The sequence below is a fragment of the Pipistrellus hanaki genome, assembly GCF_964339955.1.
Source record: "Pipistrellus hanaki genome assembly, chromosome: 20".
Taxonomy (NCBI): Eukaryota; Metazoa; Chordata; class Mammalia; order Chiroptera; family Vespertilionidae; genus Pipistrellus; species Pipistrellus hanaki.
In genome coordinates, this window is record NC_140522.1 from 10000896 (window position 1) to 10026137 (window position 25242).

Below are 25242 nucleotides of genomic sequence, written 5' to 3' on the forward strand. Positions count from 1 at the left end.
AAAATAGGAAATTCTAGCCAGAACCGGTTTAGCTCAGTCAGTGGATAGAGCATCGGTCTGCAAACTGAAAAGTCCCAGATTCGATTCCGGTCAGGGGAATGTACCTTGGTTGCACGCATATCCCCAGCGGGGGGGTGTGCAAGAGGCAGCTGATCGATGATTCTCTCTCATCGATGTTTCTCTCTATCTCTCTCCTTCCTCTCTGTAAAAAAAAAAAATCAATAAAATATTTTTTTTAAAAAAATAGGAAATTCTGACAATTTGCCGAAGTGGTTCTAATTTCAGAGGGCCACATTTTGAACAACAGTGGAGTGAATGGTCTCTGTCATTCCTGGGATGATATTTAAATAGTGTTTAAACTTGGTATCTCCTTATGAGTTGTCACAGATACTTGTGTCTTGAACATGTTTTCCATTCTTCTCCGGGGTGCCAATAGTCAGAGCTTGTTCTGCTTTTTGAGACACATTCAGCTTTCCATGGGGAAGTTTTGACACTTGCCCGTGGCAGCTTCACTTTGCGAGGGCTTCTGGAGGTTTCGATATAACCGTCTTTGTAAATGAATTCTGTTAAGAAAAAAGATGTCTTAGTGTTTTACCTCGGTGCACTCTAGTTCTTGTTTGTGAAGTGTTGGTTTTTTGTGTTTTGTTTTTTAATCATTTGTTTCCCTGGTCTGAGGTTTCATTTGTAATCCTTGACTTCTGCGTGTTAGAATTTGCTATTTAGAAATAGCTGATTGTGTTGACTTTGAATAATGAAGTGAGCTGATAGTAGTATTTCGGGTTATTTTTTATGCAATTGCATTCCAGTTTATGATCAGCAATTTTCTCTCCATTGTATGTCTTTTTCTAAATAATTATATCATTGTACTGTTAATACTAGTAGTTAAAATTCCACCTCACCTCAGTTGATGATTATTTTATTTTTTTAAATATATTTTTATTGATCTCAGAGAGGAAGGGAGAGGGAGAAAGAGATAAAAAACATCAATGATGAGAGAAAATCATTGATCGGCTGCCTTCTGCATGCCCCCTGGGTGTCGAGCCTGCAACCCAGGGTTTTGACCAGGAATCAAAACCCTGACCTCCAGGTTCACAGGTTGGGGCTCAACCACTGAGCCACACTGGCCATACAGTTGCCTATTATTTTACTATCAATTTGAAGATATACAGCCATGCAAAAAAAGCACTTAGAAGTAGCTTTTTTAAATATATATATAGTTAACAGGTATCTATATATTCTTTTGCTTTTCTCCCAAATGTGTAGACTTTTGGCAAACAGGGACTCAGTTATTCATGGTTTTCAGTAATTAGAACTTGGCCAGGAAGAGGGAGAAGGGGAAGTGAAGGGAGAAAGGAACTTGGGCAGACAAGTGAATCAGAGGGCAAGAGAAGTGAGTAACGCAGAAAGGGAAGGAAACGAGGGTGAAGCACGCGTGCTTGGCCGTATGAGCCAAGGAGACTTGCTGGACTCTGGCCGCAGTGAGCAAGAGAACAAATGCCCGGAGAGAGTTTGTTGTTCTGCACAGTCCGTGAGCTACCATGCAATGCAGATGTTGCAGCCATAGTGCACATGTGCCAGGAGATCTATTTAATGTTAGTCATCTGTGTCATCTCATTGTCCCGGGACTGTCACCCCCACTTTTCACTTGTGTACGTGAATTGAGGCATGTCAGCAGCCTTATGCATGCTGAAAATTAAGCAAAGTATGTCACCCAGCCAAGGCGGCTCAGTAGTTGAGCATCAACCTAGGAACCAGAAGATCACGGTTCGCTTCCTGGTCAGGGCACATGTCTGGGTTCCGGGCTCAATCCCCAGTGGGGGGCATGCAGGAGGCAGCCGAGCAATAATTCTCTCTTATCATTGCTATTTCAATCTCTTTCTCCTTCTCCCTTTCTCTCTGAAACAATAAAAATATATTTAAAAGAAGAAAAATATGTTGTAATATAAAGGAAGCTTTTTAGAGCATCTTAAATATAAACAGATCAAAAGATAGGAGCTTCCTTTTTTCCTCTGAACTTTTTAATGCGTCTGTTGCCATGTAGATGGTAGATTTTGCCAAAACCCTTGGTGGTAGATTGGAATATAGATTTTCAGTGCTTCTTAAGGCCTTCCTTCGAAGAATGATTTAAATGGTTATGTAGCAGTAATTAATATTTATTGATGACTGCATGGTTCCGATGGCCCAAGTACTATAGCAAGCACTTGATTTACATTACCAGTGGCCCGCTGCACGAAATTCGTGCACGTTAAAAGGGAATTAACTAGAGGAAATAATTTAATATTGCTATTTGCCCTTCCTCTATAATAGAAGTATCAGAGATGAAAGAAAATTAATAAAATGCATATGAAAGTCTCCCTCCTGTCAGAGTCTGGGTGCACTGCGGGACCCAGAGTCAAGTCTCCGCCTACCCGCAAGGGCCTCTAAGTCACAGAAGACCCAGACCCAGCTGGCCCCTCCGGGCAGGGGACACAGCCTTAAGCCCCCCAGTGCAGCCTCAGGTTCCTTGGCCCAGTGCCAGGGCAGGGGTGCAGCCTCAGATCCCCCACCAGGCCTCAGGTCCCCTGGCCCCGACATGAGGGCGCGAGGGTGTGACGACCATTTGCATATTAGTTCTTTATTATATAGGATATTATTTCGGTTTGACATTAGCCACCCAGACACTGTCATTATGTCTATTTTCAGATGAGTCAACTAAGGTACACAGTGGTTCAGTCACAAAGTGACCGGTCTAATGTCACAAAGCTTGAAAGCAGCAAAGCTAGGGCTCAAACATGTCCCCAAATCTGTCCGCCTGGCCTGGACGTGTCCTACCTGTTTGCAGAAAGTAGGAGCAGCTTTTCAATATCGAACAGAGCCATCTGAGCTCTCAGCACAGTGTGTGGACAGGGTGGGTATAACACGGAAATGTGTGCAGTCATCTCCCCTTCCGGGAGAGCATGGAAGAGAATCTCAGAATTCTATTGTACTTTGCGGGAATGCCGTTCGGCCGCATTCTAGCATGATCAGACGCGGCAGCGTGGTTCTGTGTGTGGGTCCTCCGTATTCCCTGGCCCCTGGCAGGAGTCCCGTTATCATTTGTTGGGTTTATGCTGTAACACACATTAAGTCACGCAGATCTGAGGGCCGCTGATGTCACTGACTGCGAGCGGGGACTGGAGGTGGAAGACAGACGAGATGCCATGCGTGCACCTGTTTTGTTTCTTTGATTAACGTTGAGCCAATATTTAACAATGTTTCAAATGAAAAGCCAGGTATCTGACTTATTTTTTTAAAAAATATATTTTATTGATTTTTTACAGAGAGGAAGGAAGAAAGAGAGAGAGAGCTAGAAACATCGATGAGAGAGAAACATCGATCAGCCGCCTCTTGCATACCCCCCACTGGGGATGTGCCCACAACCAAGGTACATGCCCTTGACCGGAATCGAACCTGGGACCCTTCAGTCCACAGGCCGACGCTCTATACACTGAGCCAAACCGGATTCAGCCTGACTTATTTTTTTTAAATACATTTTTATTGATTTCAGAGAAAAAGGGAAAGGGAGAGAGGGATAGAAATATCAATGATGAGAGAAAATATCATGGATTGGCTGCCTCCTGCACACCCCACACTGGAGATTGAGCCCACAACCCAGGCATGTGCCCTGGCCGGGAATGGAACTGTGACCTCTTGGTTCATAGGTCTACGCTCAACCACGGAACAATACTGGCCGGGCTGGCTTTTTTTTTAAATTATAAGATTTTTTTTTTTTTTTTAAATATGAGTTTGCATTCACACATGGTATCAATTGACTGGCACTGGTGGTGGCTGCTTCATTTGCAGGGTTTGTCATGGTCCCTACTACCCCTTTGTATGCCAGACACGCAGGCTACATGTCAGTTCTGTCTTACTTATCGAAGGTAAGTATTTTTTTTCTGAAAAGGCAGAAGAGCATAGTGGTTTAGGGCATGGACTCTGGAGCCGGATGGCCAGGGTTCGGATCCTGGCTATGCCACATGTTAGCTACTTCCTGCCTCTGAAAGTCTTAGAATGTTACTCTACGTGACTCAGTTTCCTCACCTGTAAAATGAAAATAATCATGACACTTGTAGGATTGTCGTAATGATGAAATGAGTTACTACACGCGAAGCACATAAACATTGTCAGGCACATAGTAAACACCATATGATCTAACAACTATTGTTAGTCATGCCTTTGTGTGATGTGGAAAGTGAAAGGCGAAGTGAAGAGGGCTGTGTCTCAAGAGTAAATCCATCCGTTGACTGCCCTGACACCCTTCCTCCCCCCTCGCTGCTCATGTACGTTACTGCCTGTACCTGTAGGAACTTGACCTTGGGGAGCTTATTGTGGAATATGACCCTGCTAGCCTGAAGACGTAACGTGATTATTGATTTGTAGTGGAGAAGCATCTGCTCTTCAACTTCTTTCATCACAGATAAGAATCAGCATTCCGCCCTAGCTGGTGTGGTTCAGTGGCTAGAGCGTCAGCCTGCAGACCAAAGAAAGGGTCCTGGGTTCCCTTCTGGCCAAGGGCGTGTACCTTGGTTGTAGGCTCCACCCTGGCCCCGGGCCCTGGACAGGGCTCCTGCAGGAGGCAAGCAATCGATGTGTTTTTCCCACATCCATGTTTCTCTCTGTCTTTCCTTCTCTCTTCCCCCTCTCCCTACAGATCAATGGGGAAAAATTCTCAGGTGAGGATTAACAAAAAAAAAAAAAATAAAATAAGAAAAAGAACTAATATTTCATTGGTAAAGCATGCGTGTTGATGCAAAGGGCAATGTTGATTGCAATTATTGGCACATTTTATTTTAGGGAAACATGCAGAATTCTTGGATGACAAGAGGTGAGGATTCAGGAGTTCAGGAAGCTGTCAGATCATTTTCCCATGGCGATGCAGACATGACCAAGACCTCCTCTGCTCATGAGGCTGAGAAATGGAAGCTAGAACTGGTGAGTAATTGGGAGCTTTTCTGTTTATGCACCTACTTTTTGTAGTCTTTTATTCTGGAAAATAGACCCTAAAATCTAGCATTTTGATACTTTAAAATTTACCATTTTAACTGTACAGCTCATTTGCATTAAGTACATTCAGTGTTGTGCAACCATGGACACTATTTTCAGAACTTTTTCATCATCCCTCACTCCCCGAAAGCTAATCAGTGTCTTGATTTTTACGAAAATTGCCTAAGCATGATCCTTAAACATTCCAGTTGATTTTTGCCTCTTTTTTTAAAACATTATGTAAATGGGGTCAAACAGTATATATATATTTTTGTGTGTCAGGCTTATTTTATTCAGCATTATGTTTGTTAGGTTCATGCAAGCTGAATGTGTGGAAGTTTGTTCATTTTCATTGAGGGGGAGGGGGTCTATTGTATGAGTACACTACAGTAATTCATCCATTCAACTGTTGATGGATCTTTGTATTGTTCCCAGTTTGGGGCTATTGTGAAAATCACTGCTATGAACGTTGCAGCTATGAGTATATGTCTGTGGTATGCATTGCACACATTTATGTTGGGAATGCACCTTTAAGTGGAACTGTTGGTCTTAGGGTATGCGTGTATACGTTCAAATTGAGATTAGGGAAAACTTTTTCAAGGTGGCTTTTATCAGTTTAGACTTCTACCAGCAGCATATGAGTGATACTGTTGCTCATATTCATGCCAACACATTATATTGTCAACAAGAGTTTTCAGCGTGCAGAGATTATGTGAGCCGTCTAAATGAAGGTCTTACTGCTTTTATGTTGTCCGTGGCCTACCTACTGTGTAGCCATCTCTATGCACTCCCCACCTAGTGTCTCACATCTCTAGCCCCTGTGCCTTTCGCTCTATAGGAAATGAGGCTTTTGTGTCATGAAGTTTCCGCTGTGTCTCTTTGCTTGAATTTCAGATTCCTGTAATTTTACCTTCGGTATGCCTCGCTAGCATTAATTACATACAAGTATAATTGAATGCACATCTGTCTTTCTGTTCCTTCCTAGACTCCTTGGAGTTAGAGGGGTCTTCATCTTAGATACCCAAAATATATTTGTTGGATGAAAGAATTACAAGCAGGGGCTTGTAGAGTTTGATTGATCATCATGGGATTCACAACTTGCCCCCATCATTCATCCAGTTGTCTGTCATGCACACATATCTAGTCTATGCATATTTATTGTATGTGAAATATATAGCAATCTCAATAGGGGATCCCAGTAGGATTGGATCTTTGTCCTCATTGACCTTGTTGGTTATAATTGTTTTTTTCCAGCATCACAATTAATATATATGTTACATATATATAAAAAATATAATATATATATATATATTATATATTATATATATAAAATTTATTTCAGATAGAAAGGGGAGAGAATGAGATAGAAACAATGATGAGAGAGTCATTGATTGGCTGTCTCCTGCACACCCCACATTGGGGAGCAAGCCCACAACCTGGGCATGTGCCCTGACTGGGTATCCAATAGTCATCTACTGGTTGATAGGTCAATGCTCAACCACTGAGCAACACTGGCCGGGCCCAGGGTCACACTCTTTAGAGAAAGACCCGATTTATGCAACTTTGAAAAAAATTTTTTGTCAGTAATTACCATTTTATGACTCAGTAGTTCTGTGCAGGTATCCATTCAATACACTGAGTGGCCAGATGATTATGATCTCTGTACTCATAATAATCTGGCCACTCAGTGTATATCCTATATAATACAAGGCTAATATACAAATTATCCCCTTGACCAAGAGTTCGACCAATAGGCAGGCTGGCCAATCGCCCATGTCCCTTCCCCCTGGCCAGGCTGGCTGGATCCCACCCATGCATGAATTCATGCACCGGGCTTCTAAAATATGTATATATGTGTGTGTATATATATATATGTGTGTGTGTGTGTGTGAGTGTGTGTGTGTGTGTGTGTTCTCCTGAGAGAACACATTCTTTTTCCTCCTGGGAAACATATTGAGTTTAATATTAGTAATTAGAATTTGCTTACAAAACACAGGATACAGAAGAAATGTACTTTTTTCTTTTCTTTTCTAAAGGAGAGGCTGAAACTTACTTATGAGCAAAAGTGTGAAATCCTGGAATCTCAATTGAGGGTTTTGAGGTAAAGTATCATCATCCATGGAAAGACATAGCAAAAACGTAATGAGCTTGAAATATATTGGAGTGTTTGCTGAAATCCCAGTTTAGTCACTATAAGAAGTATTTGACGCCATTTTGCTTGCAATACAAGACATTTTCTCACATTGTTAAAGGGTAAAGGGGAATAAATCTGTGAAGTCCTTTTTCAAATGTTATTTCAAATCACTGGGAACTAAATTATCAGTTTTGTTCTTTCATCAGTTGTAAAATATTACAACTATTTCACTAAGGTATTAGTGAAATAAGAATCACTAGCTGCTCTTATAGAAATTAAGCTTTCAAGATAGTAAAAATAAATCACTCCAGTTTTCAAATTACATGTAAGAGAAAATTTTTCATTATCTACGTTTCTTCATTTAATTTTAGAATTTCAACAATATTATAATAGCTTGAGTATTTTTGTTTACATGGTGAATTTGTAATATATAATGAGTTTTCATTTTTTATATGTTTTCAAAAATCCCAATAAAACCTATATATTATAGATTAACCATTATTGATTTATTAAATATTTATTGTCCAAGAATTTAAGTGCAATGCTCTTTCTTTAAGCTAGAAAATTGTTTCTTATACAAAACGATACCAGGAATTATTTTTTGTATGTTAAATATTATTTTAAACAAGAGTAATGAAATATTTTCAAATCAAAGGAACTTTAAAACACTAATACTTTTATTTATTAAATTACTTTTAATGAATTAATTATTCTAATAGTCCAATCTGAAATAAAATTTTAAGTCTTGAGTCCCTGTATTGTCTAAGACAAAACTAGAGTAATACTAAGAACCAGAATAGTACATAGCTTTCCCTGTACATGTCATTGTTCACTTATCTTTAAAAAAATATATTTTTATTGATTTCAGAGAGAAAGGAAGAGGGAGAGAGAGATAGAAACATCAATGATGAGACTCATCAATCAGCTGCCTCCTGCACACCCCCTACTGGAGATTGAACTGGCAACCCAGGCCTGACCGGAATTGAACCATGGCCTCCTGGTTCATAGGTGGCTGCTCAATCACTGAGCCATGCCAGCTGGACTTGTTCACTTATCTTAACATAATTGTATGCTTTCCATTCCTTATTCTTTTTCTTTTTTTAAATATATTTTATTGATTTTTTACAGAGAGGAAGGGAGAGAGATAGAGAGCCAGAAACGTCGATGAGAGAGAAACATTGACCAGCTGCCTCTTGCACACCCCTACTGGGGATGTGCCCGCAACCAAAGTACATGCCCTTGACCGGAATCGAACCTGGGACCTTTCAGTCCGCAGACCGACGCTCTACCACTGAGCCAAACCAGTTTCGGCCCATTCCTTATTCTTTATTGATGATTTCTGCAGATTTTTACTTTTTCATGAAGAAACCTAATGTTTAAGTTATGCTCTCATTTTGCCTTTCATCTTTGTTATAGTTTCATATATTGTGTTTTGATTCTTTAATTTTTTAAATTATTCATTTCTAACTCATGATATTTATGGAAATGTGATTTATTTGGTCTCATTCGAATTCAAATATGCTCTTTTTAATTTCATTAATACACCACCTTACACTGAACTACACTCTGCTCCCTGCACCCTTCCGTTTCTTTATTTTCTTTTGTAATAATATTTAAGATTATTAACAGACGCATTTTCTCAAAGAAAGAAAGAAAGTCGCTGCTCTCAGAAACTCTGGCTTTACGGGAATTGTTTCATTTTACACTTGTTTCTTGCCGTTCTGCGTAACCAGAACCACGTGAGTGCCCTGAACTTGCACCTGTCACAGTCGGCGAGGCCCTATTCCTTCGGCTTTTTCACAAAGCCTTTGGAAGTCAGTCTTCCTCTTCTGGACACTTAACAGGAAACATGCCCGAGACAGTATAATCTTGGGAATAGGGCAAGACCAGCTCCATTCATTTTCTGATTTCAGAACTTGTGAGATTAGCTTTTCCAGTCCCATCACCTGTGGCTCGCTCCTGCCCCCCCCCCCCCCCCCCCCGGCTGTCTGAAAGCCCAGGTCCCGAGAGGTTAGGCATCCTGACATGACCAGGTGTCTTACTATCGGCTTCTCCTCTGTGAAGTGAGCACGTTGGGACAGCTATCGGTCCCTGAATATAATACAAACTGGCAACATAAAGTAGACTAAGCCAGCCCAGCCAGTGTGGCTCAGTGGTTGAGCACTGACCTACGAACCAGGAGGTCATGGCTCAATTCCCAGGTCAGGGCACATGCCCGGGTTGTGGGCTTGATCCCCAGTAGGGGGCGTGCAGGAGGCAGCCGATCAATGATTCTCTCTCATCATGGATGTTTCCATCTCTTTCTCCCTTCTTCTCTGAAATCAGTAAAAATATATATATTTTTAAAAAAGAGATAAAAAAAATAGACAAAGCCAGAGAGAGAGAGAGGAAGGGAGAGGGCAGCGTTCTCCTTCCTGAACCAGGAAGTTTCTTTTTATTCACCAGTAAGCTCCCTCGCCCAAGGTGACTTTGCAAAACTTGGAGAAAAACATCATCCAAGGATAATCCCTTCAGGTCAAAACAAATAGCCCCCAGATTTCTCAGCCCTCCCCCTCCCCCCTTCATTAGCAAGCTGCCTATTTCCAGCCAGTGCCTGCTATTTATGAAACCCTAAGCCCGGCAGGCTCCACATAGCTTTTTCCCATGGTCCCCTGTCTCTCAAACAGGGGACTATGCGGTTAGAAAACTTTTCCGTGTGAACAAACATGGACAGTAATAGGATTCATGTCCTTTATGTGATCCTGTAAGGAACTCTTCGTCAATTTGAAGAGGTTCACACTTGAAATGGGCGCCCTAACCGGTGTGGCTAAGTGGATAGAGCATCGGCCTGCAGACTGAAAGGTCCCAGGTTCGATTCCAGGGCATGTACCTGGGTTGCAGGCACATCCCCAGGGTGTGCAAGAGGCAGCTGATCAATGATTCTCTCTCATCGATGTTTCTAACTCTCTATCCCTCTCCCTTCCTCTCTGTAAAAAAAATCAATAAAATATATATTTTTTTTTAAAAAAAGAAAGAAATGGGCTATTTCCCTCAATTCAAAGGTGTTGTGTTAAGTCACCCCACCCCTCTATTAGACGAAACTATTTAGAATTTGTATTTGTGGTTTTACGTTTGTTCTGTGGTTCATATAATGTAATAGATCCTAAGAAAGGAGAGCCAGTATCACCCGCAGACTAATTTTACGAGAACTTGGGCTAATTATTTAATATATTCAAGTCTCACCGGGACCGGTTTGGCTCAATGGATAGAGCTTCGGCTTGGTGACTGAAGGGTCCCGGGTTCGATTCCAGTCAAGGGCATGGACCTAGGTTGCGGGCATATCCCCAGTAGGGGGTGTGCAAGAGACCTCATCAATGACTCTCTCTCATTGATGTTTCTAACTCTCTATCTCTCTCCCTTCCTCTTTGTACAAAAATCAATAAAATGTATTTTAAAAAAAATAATATATTCAAGTCTCATTTTATTCAGAGGGCCAATTAGGATGATCACGCCTCGAATTCCAGGTTGTGGTGAGAATTCATATGCAAAGCAACCTCAAAGGTTCACAGGCATAAATAACAGGAATGGTTCTGACTCTGCTGATGCATTGGGAAGTCCTGTAGCCACTTACGGAATTCTCCTCCCCTTCTCTTTAGGAAAAATTTAGCTGAAAGTCAGAGAAACTGTGAAGATCTTAAAGTGCGACTAAAGCACAAAGAGTCCGTCCTGGCTGCCCAGGCATCTAACCCTAACCGCGTGGGCGGCCTGTGTGTGAAGTGCGCTCAGCATGAGGCTGTCCTCTCCCAGACGCACAGCCACGTCCACGTGCAGACCATAGAGCGGCTGACCAAGTAAGTGTGCCGCCCCCTGCGGAACCTTCTGGAACAAGGAGCGCTGTCTTTTCCAGGGGCATCGATTCTTCTCTCCTGGGTTAAATCCCTCCCCTGTGGTTCATGCAAAGCTTCGGGTCAAATGTTTTTGTTTTTTAATATATTTTATTGATTTTTTACAGAGAGGAAGAGAGAGGGATAGAGAGTTAGAAACATCGATGAGAGAGAATCGTCGACCAGCTGCCTCTTGCACACCCCCTACTAGGGATGTGCCCAAAACCAAGGTACATGCCCTTGACCGGAATCGAACCCAGGACCCTTCAGTCCACAGGCTGACGCTCTATCCACTGAGCCAAACCGGTTTCAGCATCAAATGGGTTTTAAAGGGTCCTTCAGACCTGGCTGGTGTGGCTCAGTGGGTTAGTTGTCCCATGCACTGAGAGGTTGCTGGTTCGATTCCCGGTCAGGGCACATGCCTGGGTTGAGGGCTCAATCTTCAGCAGGATGGATGTGTGTGTGTGTTTGTGTGTGTGTGTGTGTGTGTACATGCATACAAACACACACACATACGTGTGCAGGAGGCAGCTGATAGATGTTGATGTTTCTCATTGATGCTTCTCTCTTCCTAGTGCTCTCAAAAATCAATAAAAACACATTTAAAATAAAAACTAAGAAGAAAAGGTTCCTTCACGGAGCTTTCTTGAAAACAGAATAAATGAGTTCAGCCAACTGTGGGTAACATGGACAAATCATTTTCTCTCTCTAGGTCTCAGTCTCATTTCGAGGTGAGAAAATTGCAGCAGAGGGCCAGCACATTTCTGTTCATTTCTCTGGCTCTGTAATTGCAAATCCAGCACTCCTCTAGACAAAACTGAGCTTGGGAGGCGCCTCATTCCAGGCCAGGGCACATGCCTGGGTTGTAGGCTCGATCCCCAATGTGGGGTGTGCAAGCAGCAACCAATCAAAGTGGCTCTCGCACATCGATGCTTCTCTCTGTGTGTCTCTTCCGCTTTCTTTTACTCTCTAAAAATCAAGGAAAAATATCCTCTGGTGAGGATTAACACAGAAAAATTTTAAAAAGGCAGAAACCACTAACAGGCAAAAACCCGCCAACCAACAACAACAAAAAGACAACCCGCATGGGTTTTTTTCCTTCTTATATTGCCTTTGACATTGACCTTGAAGATCATGGAAGCAACAGTATGTACCCTGATTCCAAGCCTGGCAGTCACTTGGGAATTAGATTCCTGTTCGGCCGTACAGTCCATTGTCTATTCTTACATCTCAGCGCTCAGTGTGTTAACATAAGTCTCAGCCTCCTCAGTTCAGTTTTCTGCTTTGTCAGCATGTCAGGGCTCATGTCCTCCTTTGATAAGGTACTCAGTGGAAGGTCTCTGCTCCTGTTGTCAGTGAAAGTCTTTGTCTGTCTGTCCCACCCGCTAGCCTCAGCGGGGGTTCAGCTTCTTTCGTTTCTTCATGCGGAACTTGGGGTCTATTCTGCCTTTGAAGAGTTGCCAGCTCGTGGTAGGTTGGAGTTCTGTCTTTAAGCAGAACGGGAAGCATGGCCCCTCCCTCCGTGAGCTGTATTTCCTGCATGGCTTTAACATGACGTTTGAAAAATCATATCCCAGCCGAACCCGGTTTGGCTCAGTGGATAGAGCATCAGGACCTGCGGACCGAAGGGTCCCGGGTTCGATTCCGGTCAAGGGCATGTGCCTTGGTGGCGGGAACATCCCCAGTAGGGGGCGTGCAAGAAGCAGCTGGTCTATGACTCTCTCTCTCATTGATGTTTCTAACTCTATCTCTCTCCCTTCCTCTCTGTAAAAAAATCAATAAAATATATTTTTTTAAAAAGAAAAAGAAAGAAAAATCATATCCCACCAGGGACAAATCAAGAGTCTCCTAGCCTCTGGAGACGTGGTCTGGGGACAGCAGCTTCCAGCGGCTGGGCTGATCTGTTAAGCACATAGTGAAGTGAGTATAGGACACAGGAGTGATATGGGCACTTGACATGGAGAGCAGCCCACCTTTGTGTTTGTGGTATTCTGTGAGGGATTTGGGACTTTCAGGGGAGTGTACTCAGCTGCCGATAACCCCGGATTTATTTGAAATGTTGACCGAAGTCCTGGTGTTTCTGAGCGTCTGCCTTTCATTATCCCACAAGGAAGGTCAGAGCGATAGTCATCTCTTTTTCTTGCTTCACCATTAAAATGCCTTTCCCATCAGGATGGAGCTGCTGGGATTACATTTCTTTCTTTTTTTTATTTTTTAAATATATTTCATTGATTTTTTACAGAGAGGAAGGGAGAGGGATAGAGAGTTAGAAACATCGATGAGAGAGAAACATCGATCAGCTGCCTCTTGCACACCCCTTTCTGGGGATGTGCCCACAACCAAGGTACATGCCCTTGACCAGAATCGAACCTGGGACCTTTCAGCCCGCAGGCCGATGCTCTAACCACTGAGCCAAACCGGTTTCAGCTGGGATTACATTTCTTGCTGCTGCTCCTGCCTCCGTGGAGAAGTTTCACTGCTCCATCCCGGACCTCTTGCCCAGCTCATGATTGGGGGTGGGTCATCCGCAGTGTACTGTACACTTGGCTTTGAAAGACCCTGGCAGGGACTTCCCAGAAATGAGGAACAAGGAAATGTTGAAATCAGCCTTCTGGACTTGCTTTTGGGAAGCAGTGAAGATACTTATTAATGATGCTTTATAATGCGTTAAACTGGCAGTAGCTGTGGCCTAACTTGCGTGGGCATTCAAGGCATTTCTTAGGCACTCCTTCGTTCAGGATGAAGCTCATATATATATCTATACGTATATATCAGACAAAGTCTCTCTCTTCCTTATGTCAAACATTTGGTCCAGATTATTCATGGTCTTTCTCAGTCCTGTTTGCCAAGCCCCTTAAATAGGACATGCGCATTAATCGGGGACAGAACTGAACCCCATGCTCCTTCTTTTTTAAATTGATTTCAGAGAGGAAGGGAGAGGGAGAGAGATAGAAACGTCAATGATGAGAATCATTGATCAGCTGCCTCCTGCAAAGCCCACACTGGGGATCAGGCCCTCAGCCCAGCCGTGTGCCCTGACCAGGAGTAGAACCCTGACCTCCTGGGTCATAGGTCAACGCTCAACTACTGAGCCATGCTGACCGGGCTCAAAATTCTTTGAACCAGAGCAACTCAATCATTTATCTTCCAGTTCTAAATGAGTCTGTTGACATTTTAAATTTGGGTCATACAATAGGAGAACTGAGAGGGAGTTTTAGGTCAGCTTTTACAATGCCCTCCTGTGGCCAGATCATGAGTCATTCATTTGTTCTTTTGTTTATTTCCTTGAGCATCTCGCATGGCCAACCACTCAGCAGAGGAAATACTGAAAAGAGGTTAAATGTATGAAGCGTAAGACGCAAATCTGTTAGGTGTTGATCCTGTTGTGATACGTACAAACCCTGGGCTTTTTGTTAATCCTTTCTGTTTGGAACCTTGGCCTTGATGCCCCCGTGGTGTCAGGAACAGGTCAGGGGGCCGGCGAGCAGCTGCTGGACTCCCAGCGGGTGGTAGACCTACTGGTCTTAAGAATGACCTTGTGATTCTTCTAGAACAGTGGTTCTCAACCTTCTTAATGCCGTGAACCTTTAATACAGCTCCTCATGTTGTGGTGACCCCCAACCATAGAATTATTTTCGTTGCTACTTCATAACTGTAATTATGATGGTCTTAGGTGACCCTGCTAATGGTTCTCAAACTGACCCACAGGTTGAGAACCGCTGCTGTAGAGCCTAAGACCATTGGAAAACACAGGTACTTACATTACGATTCATAATAGTAGCATAATTACAGTTATGAAGTAGCAACAAAAATAATTCTATGGTTGGGGGTCACCACAACATGAGGAGCTGTATTAAAGGGTCGCGACATTAGGAAGGTTAAGAACCACTATTCTAGAAGGAGAGGGTTTCTGTGGATTGTGTATTCTCAGTGAGGCCAGTCCCCGTTGGTGTTGGCGCTCATTTAAAACTGTAAATAGCTGGAATCAGTGTGGCTCAGTGGATAGAGCATCGGCTTTCGGATTGAAGGGTCCCAGGTTCGATTCTGGTCAAGGCTATGTACCTGGTTGCGGGCACACCCCCAGTAGGGGGTGTGCAAAAGGCAGCTGATCGATGATTCTCTCTCATCGATGTTTCTAACTCTCTATCTCTCTCTCTTCCTCTCTGTAAAAAATCAATAAAATATCTTTTTTTTAAACAAGTGTAAATAAATATACATTCAGTTTTGCTTGCATTTAATTTAGTTATCACATAACTAGAATAATTTGCTTTGACTCCCACTTTTTCACATCATCATCGTGTTTAATTATATTTTCTAAAAAGAAATAACTTGTTTCATTTTCTTTAGAACAAAAACATGACAGTGAGTTTTATTTCTCAACTTAAACACATCAGGGAATCCAAAATAAGGTTACCGTGCTCTCATGAATTTTATGGTATAATATCTGCAGCAATCTGTTCTTTTTTTTTTTTTCACAAAAAGAGCCTTTATGAAGCTTAATAATTGTAACTTTGTTCAGCATTACACATTTCTTAAAATATGGCTGTTTTCCAAATACCACAAATAGTTTAAATCACTTTATCTGTGAGAGATCTCTTTAGATGGAGTCCCTGGTTAATCCTGAAAGCAGCTCACACCCAGAGTGTATCATCTTTTCAATCATGACTCGAAAGTTTGCAAAATTAAAAAGAAAATCACAGCTGGCTGTTTTCTGCTGGTTTAGAACTTGGCAATGGGAGTGACATGGCAAGCAGTGACTTCAGCCGAACTTGAAACCACAGTTGAAAACTTGAGCTCTTTCACAAAGCCCTCAGCACTGCACCTTCCAGGTTTTTAACTCTGTGTGTGCGCAAAGTTTCCACCTCGCCTTCTCTCCGGTCTGCCGGCCACTGTCACCCCCCGGATAAATCCCAAATGTGCCGGATCCTTTCCTGTGGGATTCACTGTGCCCGTAAGAATGGATCCTGGCTGTTTCACTGGCCAAGGCACTTGGCATTCCCCTCGCTTCTCTCCCCGAGAAACAGCCTGGCTCCGGGCCCTTCTGAGAACGGCTGCGGATGGGGGAGGGGAAGGGAGGGTGAGGCCATGAGGAGAGCCAGCGGATGAGATTATCGCCTCATGGGTATTACCCGGGTGACCAGGGCATCTGAGGGGTTCAACAGGACTGATCCACTGAGAGGAGAAAAGTGTTCCTAAGTAGGGGAAAGAGCTGAAACCGGTTTGGCTCAGTGGATGGAACATCAGCCTTCAGACTGAAGGGTCCCGGGTTCGATTCCAGTCAAGGGCATGTACCTTGGTTGCGGGCACATCTCTGGTAGGGAGTGTGCAAGAGGCAGCTGATCGATGATTCTCTCTCATCGATGTTTCTGACTCTTTATTCCTCTCCCTTCCTCTCTGTAAAAAAATATCAATAAAATATATTTTAAAAAAGCAGGGAAAAGTATTTATTTGGAAGAGGAGAGTGAAAAAGAGGACTGGGGAGGCAGATACAAAGGAAAAGACATAGCCCGGCTGGTGTGGCTCAATGGTTAAGCATCGGCTTATGCGTTGGGAGGGCACGGTTCGATTCCAGGTGTGGGGCATGCAGGAGGCGGCCGATCAATGATCCTCTCTCATCACTGATGTTTCTCTCTCCCTCTCTCTCCCTCTCCCTTCCTCTCTGAAGTCAATAAAAACATAGTTTTAAAAAAGGGAAAGGACTTATATTTGTCCAAGTAGGTGAGAGAACTGGCAGTTGTTCCTTCTTCATATGTTTACCTCTGCTCTGGGGTTCAGCCCCCAGCTTCTCTACCTTGTTGCTTTGTTTCCTTTTTAAACGAATCTCCCCTTTTCTGAACCTTCGTCTGCACCCCCAGGGTGCCAGTGTCTCCACCGTGGTCCTTGCCCAGCGGATGCCGTCCAGCCCGGTACCCCCATCTCCCTGCTGCCCTGCCACCCGCGGGCGAGGACAGGGGCCCTTCTCTGCCTGTGCACACCGTGTGCGGGGCAGCCCGCCGCTCTCTTCCGAGGCGTCCTCAGGCTTGTTCCTTCCTTTTTAAAATATATTTTATTGATTTTGTACAGAGAGGAAGGGAGAGAGAGAGAGAGTTAAAAACATAGATGAGAGAGAATCATCAATCAGCTACCTCTTGCACATCCCCTGCTGGGGATGTGCCTGCAACCAAGGTACATGCCCTTGGCCGGAATCGAACCTGGGACCTTTCAGTCCACAGGCCGACGCTCTAATCCACTGAGCCAAACTGGTTTCGGCAAGCTTGTTCCTTCCTGACCTCGGAATGCACGACCCTTTGCTCCTATTTGGCTTTGAACGCCCTTTCTGTGCCGACAGGGAGAGGGATGACCTCATGGCCGCACTGGTGTCCTCGAGGAGCAGCCTGGCGGACGTGCAGCTGAGGGAGGCGGGCGCCTACGAGCAGGTGAAGTGCGCCATGCAGATGACGGAGGAGGCCAACCTCGAGAAAACCAAGGCAAGTCCGGCAGGGCCAGAGCCAAGGCCGGCCATCATGGTCCCTTTGGCCCCCTGAGGATGTCTTCCCTCTTTCTCCCACAGCTAAACTCTTCTTTCTAAACATGCCACGTGAGTGCCAACCTGTTGATGTTGACTTTGCTAAATTAAACCATTTCCTGTTTGGAGAGTTCTTACTCCTCTGCAGATGCTCTTCTGTCGCCGTCCAGAGAACACGATACATTGCGGCCAAGGACTTTGAGAGGCTCGTATGCTCAATCTTTGTATTTGATGACTAGAGGCCCGGTGCACGGATTCGTGCACCGGTGGGGCCCCTTGGCCTGGCCTGTGCCCTCTCGCAATCTGGGACCCGCTGGGGGATGTCAGAGGCCCAGTGCACAGATTTGGCCCGATCCCTGCAAGCCAGGCCAAGGGACCCCACTGGTGCATGAATTCTTGCACGGGGCCTCCAGTATGCATATAAGACCTTTAGTCAATCTCTTCTCACTCTCCCTCCTCCCCACTTCCCCTTCCCTCTGAGATTCATCAGTCTGTTTCATGTTTCTATGCCTGTGCGTTGCATTGAGCATCTGTCCCATGGTGGTCAGTACGCGTCATAGCTACCATAGTCAAACAGTCTAACGGTAGCTTAGGCATATATATATATATATATATATATATATATATATATCCTGTTTCCCCGAAAATAAGACAGTGTCTTATATTAATTTTTGCTCCCAAAGATGCGCTAGGTCTTATTTTCAGAGGAGGTCTTATTTTTCCATGAAGAAGAATACGGTACACATTTATTGTTAAATGAAAATAAAGGAAATTTATTACCTGTATACGGTACGGTAGTACGGTAGTTGTCAACACAAACCAGACAAATTGTGAATCCTACAGTATCAAGAATGTACTCGTTTATTCAATGACAATCATGTCATCATCTTCTGGGACATCATCCTAACAATCCAATTCCTGAATTTCCTGGTGAATTTCTTGTGACTCCATTTCTTTCAGAATCAGTGGACCAAATCTCTCATGTTTAGCCTAGGAGGGCCTTATTTTCGGGGGGATGCCTTATATTTCACTCAGAAGGAAACCTGTAAATAGGTCTTATTTTCGGAGGATGTTTTATTTTCGGGGAAATACGGTATATATTTCAATGGTGCAAAAATCCTGACACCCAAAAGTACATGTTCATGTATAACTGAAGACAAATGTGTTTTTTCCTATACACAGGGAATTTATATATATTGATTTATTGATTTCAGAGAGGAAGGGAGAGGGAGATAGAAACATCAATGATGACAGAGAATCATTGATCGGCTGCCTCCTGCACACCCCCTACTGGGGAGCAAGCCCACAACCCAGGCCTGAGTCCTTGACCAGAGACCTTCAGTTCACAGGCTGAAGCTCTATCCACTGAGCCAAGCTGGCTAGGGCTGTCCACAGGGAATTTTGAGAATATCCAAGTATGCCACAGAGAATAATATATGTGTACTAGAGGCCCAGTGCACGAAATTTGTGCATGGAGTGAGGGTGGTGGTGGGGGTTGTCCCTCAGCCCAGCCTACACCCTCTCCAATCTGGGACCCCCTCGAGGGATATCCGACTGCCTGTTTAGGCCAGAGATAATAGTATATGCATATACTATAGCATCCTTAGCTATGAGTCTAGATCCATGGTGTGTACTAAATCAAGCATGTTCACAGATAATGATGACGACAGTAAGAATTCTCACTCAGTGACCGGTAGTGCTGGAGGAGCTTTGAATAATAGGAGTTACGGCTGGGTCATTGCTATTTGGTGGCTCCCCATCCAATAGAGTCACTCTGTATTTCCCTACACACCGTGGCCGCACACAGCTGCGGTGACTGTATCAGACAGCCCCCCTCCTGACACCAGCACATTGGAGGGAGGGGTGAATGTGTGGCCTTGGAGGGGCAGAGCTGTTCCTTCGGCAGCATCGCCCCCTTCTCTCATCAGCCTCAAAGGTTTCAGTGTCCATGTTGTAACGTATGGACACCTGGGCCCTACATGGCCCCCACACTTTGGCTTCCTTGCCCCCGGCCCCCCTGTCTTACTGTAACTCCCCCGTTAACGGAAGCGTCCATGAAGACCCCGATTCTTTTCTCTTTTTTTTTTAACTTTTTTAAAAATATATTTTATTGATTTTTCACAGAGAGGAAGGGAGAGGGATAGAGAGCCAGAAACATCGATGAGAGAGAAACATCGACCAGCTGCCTCCTGCACACCCCTTACCAGGGATGTGCCCGCAACCAAGGTACATGCCCCTGACCGGAATCGAACCTGGGACATTTCAGTCTGCAGACCGACGCTCTACCCACTGAGCCAAACCGGTTTCGGCAGGACCCCGATTCTGAGCCTGCTCTCTCTGACCCGTCTCTTGCTCCCCATCCATTAATTAAACCTACTCGGTGTCCTCATTGCTGCCTTTGGCTGCTCAGCCTCCTCTCGCCTCTCATTTCATCTGCCGTCTCAGGCCCGTCCTCTTCCCTCTCCCTGTCCCTGGGCATTTCACAGTCCGGACGGAGCTCACAGTCACCGCCCCCAGCTGCTGTGTCCTGGCCTCTGAATGGCACCCTTGTTCAGGGACAGGCCCTGCAGGATGCCTGGACCGCAGCCTCCCCGCCCTCCGGCCTCCAGCCAATCACGGCTCTGATCTAGGAATTCCTTCCTCCTGGTCCCCTTTCTTGTGATCTCTGGGGTGACGAGCCATGAAAGCCTCCTGGCCCCCTTCCTCACCCCGCTCCACTGCAGCCAGATGGGGTCTTTCTTAGCAGATGCGGTCATGTGACTGTCCTTCCGGGATCCCCACCACCCTCTTTGTGTGAGGCCTGTCATAGTGCTTCCCTCTGCCCTCCAGGGCCACTTCCTGTCACTCCCCTCTCACACCCCGGCCTCCACAGGCGCAGCACCTTGTAAGCTTTTTAAAAAAATATTCTGTATTGATTTTAGAGAGAATGGGAGAGGGAGAAAGAGAGAAATATCAATGATGAGAGAGAATCAGCTGCCTCCTGCACGCCCCACACTGGGGATGGAGCCCACAACCCAGGCATGTGCCCTGACCGGGAATAGAAATTGGGACCCTTTCGTCCGCAGGCTGATGCTCTATCCACTGAGCCAAACCGGCTAGGGCTCTATAACATATTTTACTGAATTATTAATAATGCAAGGTTTGATTTCTAAGCAGTTTACAAAATGCAGTGCAAGTCTACTGATTTTCTCCCTATGATATGTTACAACACATTAGTAGTTTTGCTTTCTGAGAATAAAAACAGACAACATTCATATTTTAATTTTGAAGCCAATTACTTTGTTAGTGAGCTATGAAATGGTACTTTGTTCTGATAGTTCCTTGATATTTGGTGCCACCTAGTGTTCGACTTTGCATAACGCATGCAAGTGAGTAAAAAAAAAAAAGTAATTTTATATTATGTCTGTATATTGATAGTGGCAGTGAAAACACGTGAGAAATTTATAAGACAGCAAATTGACAAAAGAGAAAATTACAGTTTTGTGCCTGTAGGTTCCATGTAGAACTACTTTGGATCGGATTTTACCTGCCGCTTTCTGGGTTTTTGATCTTGAACAAGCTACTTAATGGCCCCAAGCTCAGTTTCTTCAACTGAATAAGAACCAATTAAAACTTAGTGAGGGAGTTAAATCAACTAATCCACACAGAAGCCATTTAGCAAAGTGCCTGGTTCAGAGTCAGTGCTCAATAGATGTTTTTGTTTTCCTTTGAAAATTGCAAATCATTATTGTGGAGATAAGCTTAAAAGAGGCAAAAAAAAAAAAAAAAAAAAAAAAAATCAACCTGGGCCCTGACTGGTGTGGCTCAGTGGATAGAGCATATGCCTGTGGACTGAAAGGTCCCAGGTTCGATTCCGGTCAAGGGCATGTACCTTGATTGCGGGAACAACCCCAGTAGGGGGTGTGCAGGAGGCTGCTGATCAATGTTTCTCTCTCATCGATGTTCCTAACTCTTTATCCCTCTCCCTTCCTCTCTGTAAAAAAATAAATAAGATATGTTTTAAAAAATTAACCTGGGACTAAATGAGGGTGAACAAGCAGAGGCTTTTCAGTGATGCCTGGGAGAGCTCCTGGTGAGAGGGTGGTCCGCCCAGTGAAGACCCGCCTGCCTTTCTCCGAAGGGGAGCTGCAGGCTTTGGCGTGACATTACCCTAAGCCTATATGAATGGCATAACCATGCCAAGAAGGATTTTTCCACAAAAAAAATACCAACACAGTAGGTTGAATAAATACCCCCAGCTCCCAAACCTTATTCTTTTTTTCTCCTTTTAAAGGACCCAAATATATATATATATATATATATATATATATATATATATATATATATATATTTTTTTTTTTTCCCCCTGGACTAAGGCAGAATCAGAAAGGCAAGAATGAGAAACCTGAATTAAAAAAAAAAAAAAAAAAAGGCAATCACAAAAGCGTTGAATACTTGACTGCAGTCACAGGCGTAGAAAATAATTCTTCTGGATACTTAACATTATCTTCCATAAACCAAACAAATGCTAAGTATCTTGAACATGGGAGGTAGGGGTAAGGCTGGCTGAGAGGTTTCTGGTAAGCAAGCATTTATAAATGAAATAGCAGTATTGATGCCATTCATACGTTACATGCTTAAGGCATGCTGGTAACCATTTTTGTTTTGTGGGCTTCATTTCATAACAAATAAAACGATTTTTATATGTTTTAAAGGTTACATTCTTAAGTGAAAACTGTACCTTTCATTAGATCTTTAATTCTTTAATGATGAATTCTATCAGGGTTTCTAGGAGCCTGACCCTGGCAGTTGGGAAGGACTTTTTTTATATCAATAGGTTGCCTATTTTAAAAATGGAGCCAACTGCCCAGCCAGTGTGGCTCCGTGGTTGAGCATAGACCTGTGAACCAGGAGGTCCTGGTTTGATTCTGGTCAGGGCACATGCCCGGGTTGTGGGCTCGATCCTCAGTGTGGGGTGTGCAGGAGGCGGCCGATCCATGATTGTCTTTCATCATTGATGTTTCTGTCTCTCTCACTCTCCCTTCTCCCTTCCTCTCTGAACTCAATAAAAATATGTTTAAAGATACATAAATAAACATGGAGTTACCTAGATAGACATTTCTTTTAGAAAATGTTCCATTAAGATAAGTGACGCATGCCCTTTGGTTTGGTAGACCAGGACTGGGAACGTCAAGCATGAGCACAGATGAAGGAGTTTCCGGGAGAGAAGTCCCTGAGGACTGAGTGTACTGGGTGGAAAAGCACAATGCCCAGGTCCTCAGACCTGCGGCCATTTCCGCCGTTTCCACAGGTTGCTGGGGGTAGGGGGCAGTCACCCCCTTGGTCACTGCTGGAGACATGGGGCCTGCAGGCCCAACATTAACTTAGTAGTCACCGCTGATGACCTATCAGTTCACTGTGATTGACTGTTTCCTGGCCTGGCTATTGAGGACTCAGCTACGCCTTCACTGAATGGTTAGATGAGGAAAAACGTGCTTTTAAAATGTCTCCTTTTAGCCCAGACTAGTTTGGCTCAATGGATAGAGCGTCGGCTTGAGGACTGAAGGGTCCCGGGTTCGATTCCGGTCAAGGGCATGTGCCTTGGTTGCGGGCATATCCCCAGTGGGGGGTGTGCAAGAGGCAGCTGATCGATGACTCTCTCTCATCGATGTTTCTAACTCTCTATCTCTCTCCCTTCTTCTCTATACAAAATCAATAAAATATATTTTTTTTAAAAAAGTCTCCTTTTAATTAAAATCTAATTTAAAAAATTTTTAAAAACATTCTCAACTTGAATTGGACTTGGGACTAGTTCCGTGGGAAGAGTCATTGTATAGTAACTGCAGCTACTTACCAGCTAACCTGAGACAATTTAATTTTAACGTCATACTTCATCTGGGCGTACAGAACTTTCCAGAAGAGTCCAGGAAGAAATTGTAGTGTAATACTTCCCAGCTGAGGACAGAAAGCTCACATGCCCTAGACCAGCGTTTTTCAACCGCTGTTCCACGGCACATTAGTGTGCCGCGAGATGTTGCCTGGTGTGCCGAAGGTGCAGACAAGACAAGAATTTTGTAATTTTTCACTATTTTGTTTACTTAATATTTCATAATAAAGTAATTATAAAATACTTTCTTTGTGTTTATTTGATTCCTATTCAAGAGAATTACTTTATATATAGTCAATATAGGCACAGAGTTAAATTTTTTAACATTTTCTAATGGTGGTGTGCCTCGTGATTTTTTTCATGAAACAAGTGTGCCTTTGCCCAAAAAAGGTTGAAAAACACTGCCCTAGACATTTACTGTATTTACTGCAGCGCTCAGCAGAGGGGAGCAGAGCTATGCGTAACCACACTGACTGCTCACGGAGACCGTTCGTCGCCATTCACAGCAAATGTGACCGTGAGACCTAAGACCACGCAGTATGGGAGTCACATGACACGTGGGTCTCTATCTTCAGGGGAAATAGAGGATGGACCAGGTGATATTGTAAGCCTGGGCCACTGGACTAGAACTAAGACTCCTTAGGATGACTCTGATCTTCTCTGTGAAGCAACTTAATTTTATAGGAATTTTTAAAAATTGGGATTTTGAAGTCATCATTTATTATTGAGTATTATATATACACATAAGATGAATGTAACCAAGAGGAAGTTAAAGAATTTTTACTTCTGGAATTGCAGAGTGGGGAATTTAAACTAATAAGACAGTTATGGATTTTTAAATAACTAGAAATGAAAGATGGCAATTCTCATTTTATAAAACAAATATGATGTTTTGGTCTTGCCTTATCTTAACTTTTGATTACTATATAATTTTTACTGTAGTTATAGGTGTAAGGGGAGTGTAGTTATAGGTGTAAGTCTGATCTTAGTTATATTTAAAGAAGTTTGGTTGTTATCTTTCTATCTATCTATCTAAAAGCCTAATATGCAAATTGTCCCTGTGTGAGTTTGATTGGGAGACTGATCGCTCTCTATGACGTGCCCTGACCACCAGAGGGCAGCTTGGAACAAAAGAAGGCCCAGATTGGCCCTGATGGCTGGCCAGGCCTAAGGACCCTCCCCATGCATGAATTCTGTGCACTGGGCTTCTAGCATAATGATAAAACAAACAAACAAACAAACAAACAAACAAAAAAAAACCCAGATGCTTGTATCTAATAAATAAAGTCAACATCTTTTAAAAAAAATTTCATGTTTAACATTTAAAATATTCAAATAACTTTAACCATGGGAAAATGAAAAATCAGTTAAAAATGGATACTTTCATATTTCTTGTAATATTAACATGGTATATAGTCAAAAGTACTAGAACATTTTATTTTTCTGATCCCCTTTATTTAGGATTCTCACTCATCAGTGGCCTTCATCCAGGCCCGGTTCCTGAATTTTGTTGATAAAAGTTAATGTAGCCTTGATAATGCGAATCGAAATAAATGTAATGCTCGAGAACTGTTATATTAGTAAGTGTACAAATTGTCTATTTGACTTTATAGTGTGTCTTTTTAAAATATATATATTTTTATTGATTTCAGAGAGAAAGAGAGAGATACAAACAATGATGACAGTCATTGATTGGCTGCCTCTTGCACGCCCCCTACTGGAAAATCAAGCCCGAAACCTGTCACGTGCCCTTGACCAGAATCGAACCCGAAACCATTCAGTCGACAGGCCAGCGTGCTATCCACTGAGCCAAACCGGCTAGGGCTGCAGTGCGTTTTAAGTATTTCAAATAAAAATACAGCTTCAGCCGAAA

At 43.5% G+C, this 25242-nt stretch overlaps 1 protein-coding gene and 1 long non-coding RNA gene across 2 annotated transcripts in view; one reads left to right on the forward strand and one right to left on the reverse strand.

Annotated features, from left to right (window-relative positions):
* LOC311614275 overlaps nt 1-25242 on the reverse strand; it is a 198951-nt gene that overhangs the window by 112557 nt on the left and 61152 nt on the right. The gene's annotated exons all lie outside the window — the stretch shown is intronic.
* Nucleotides 1-25242, forward strand: part of SDCCAG8 (SHH signaling and ciliogenesis regulator SDCCAG8) — a 191577-nt gene that overhangs the window by 20858 nt on the left and 145477 nt on the right. Inside the window, exons 6-9 of the mRNA XM_084868881.1 lie at nt 4813-4950; nt 7038-7102; nt 10771-10965; nt 17327-17465. Of these exons, the coding sequence (XP_084725007.1) occupies nt 4813-4950; nt 7038-7102; nt 10771-10965; nt 17327-17465 (537 nt within the window). The remainder of the gene's footprint in view (nt 1-4812; nt 4951-7037; nt 7103-10770; nt 10966-17326; nt 17466-25242) is intronic.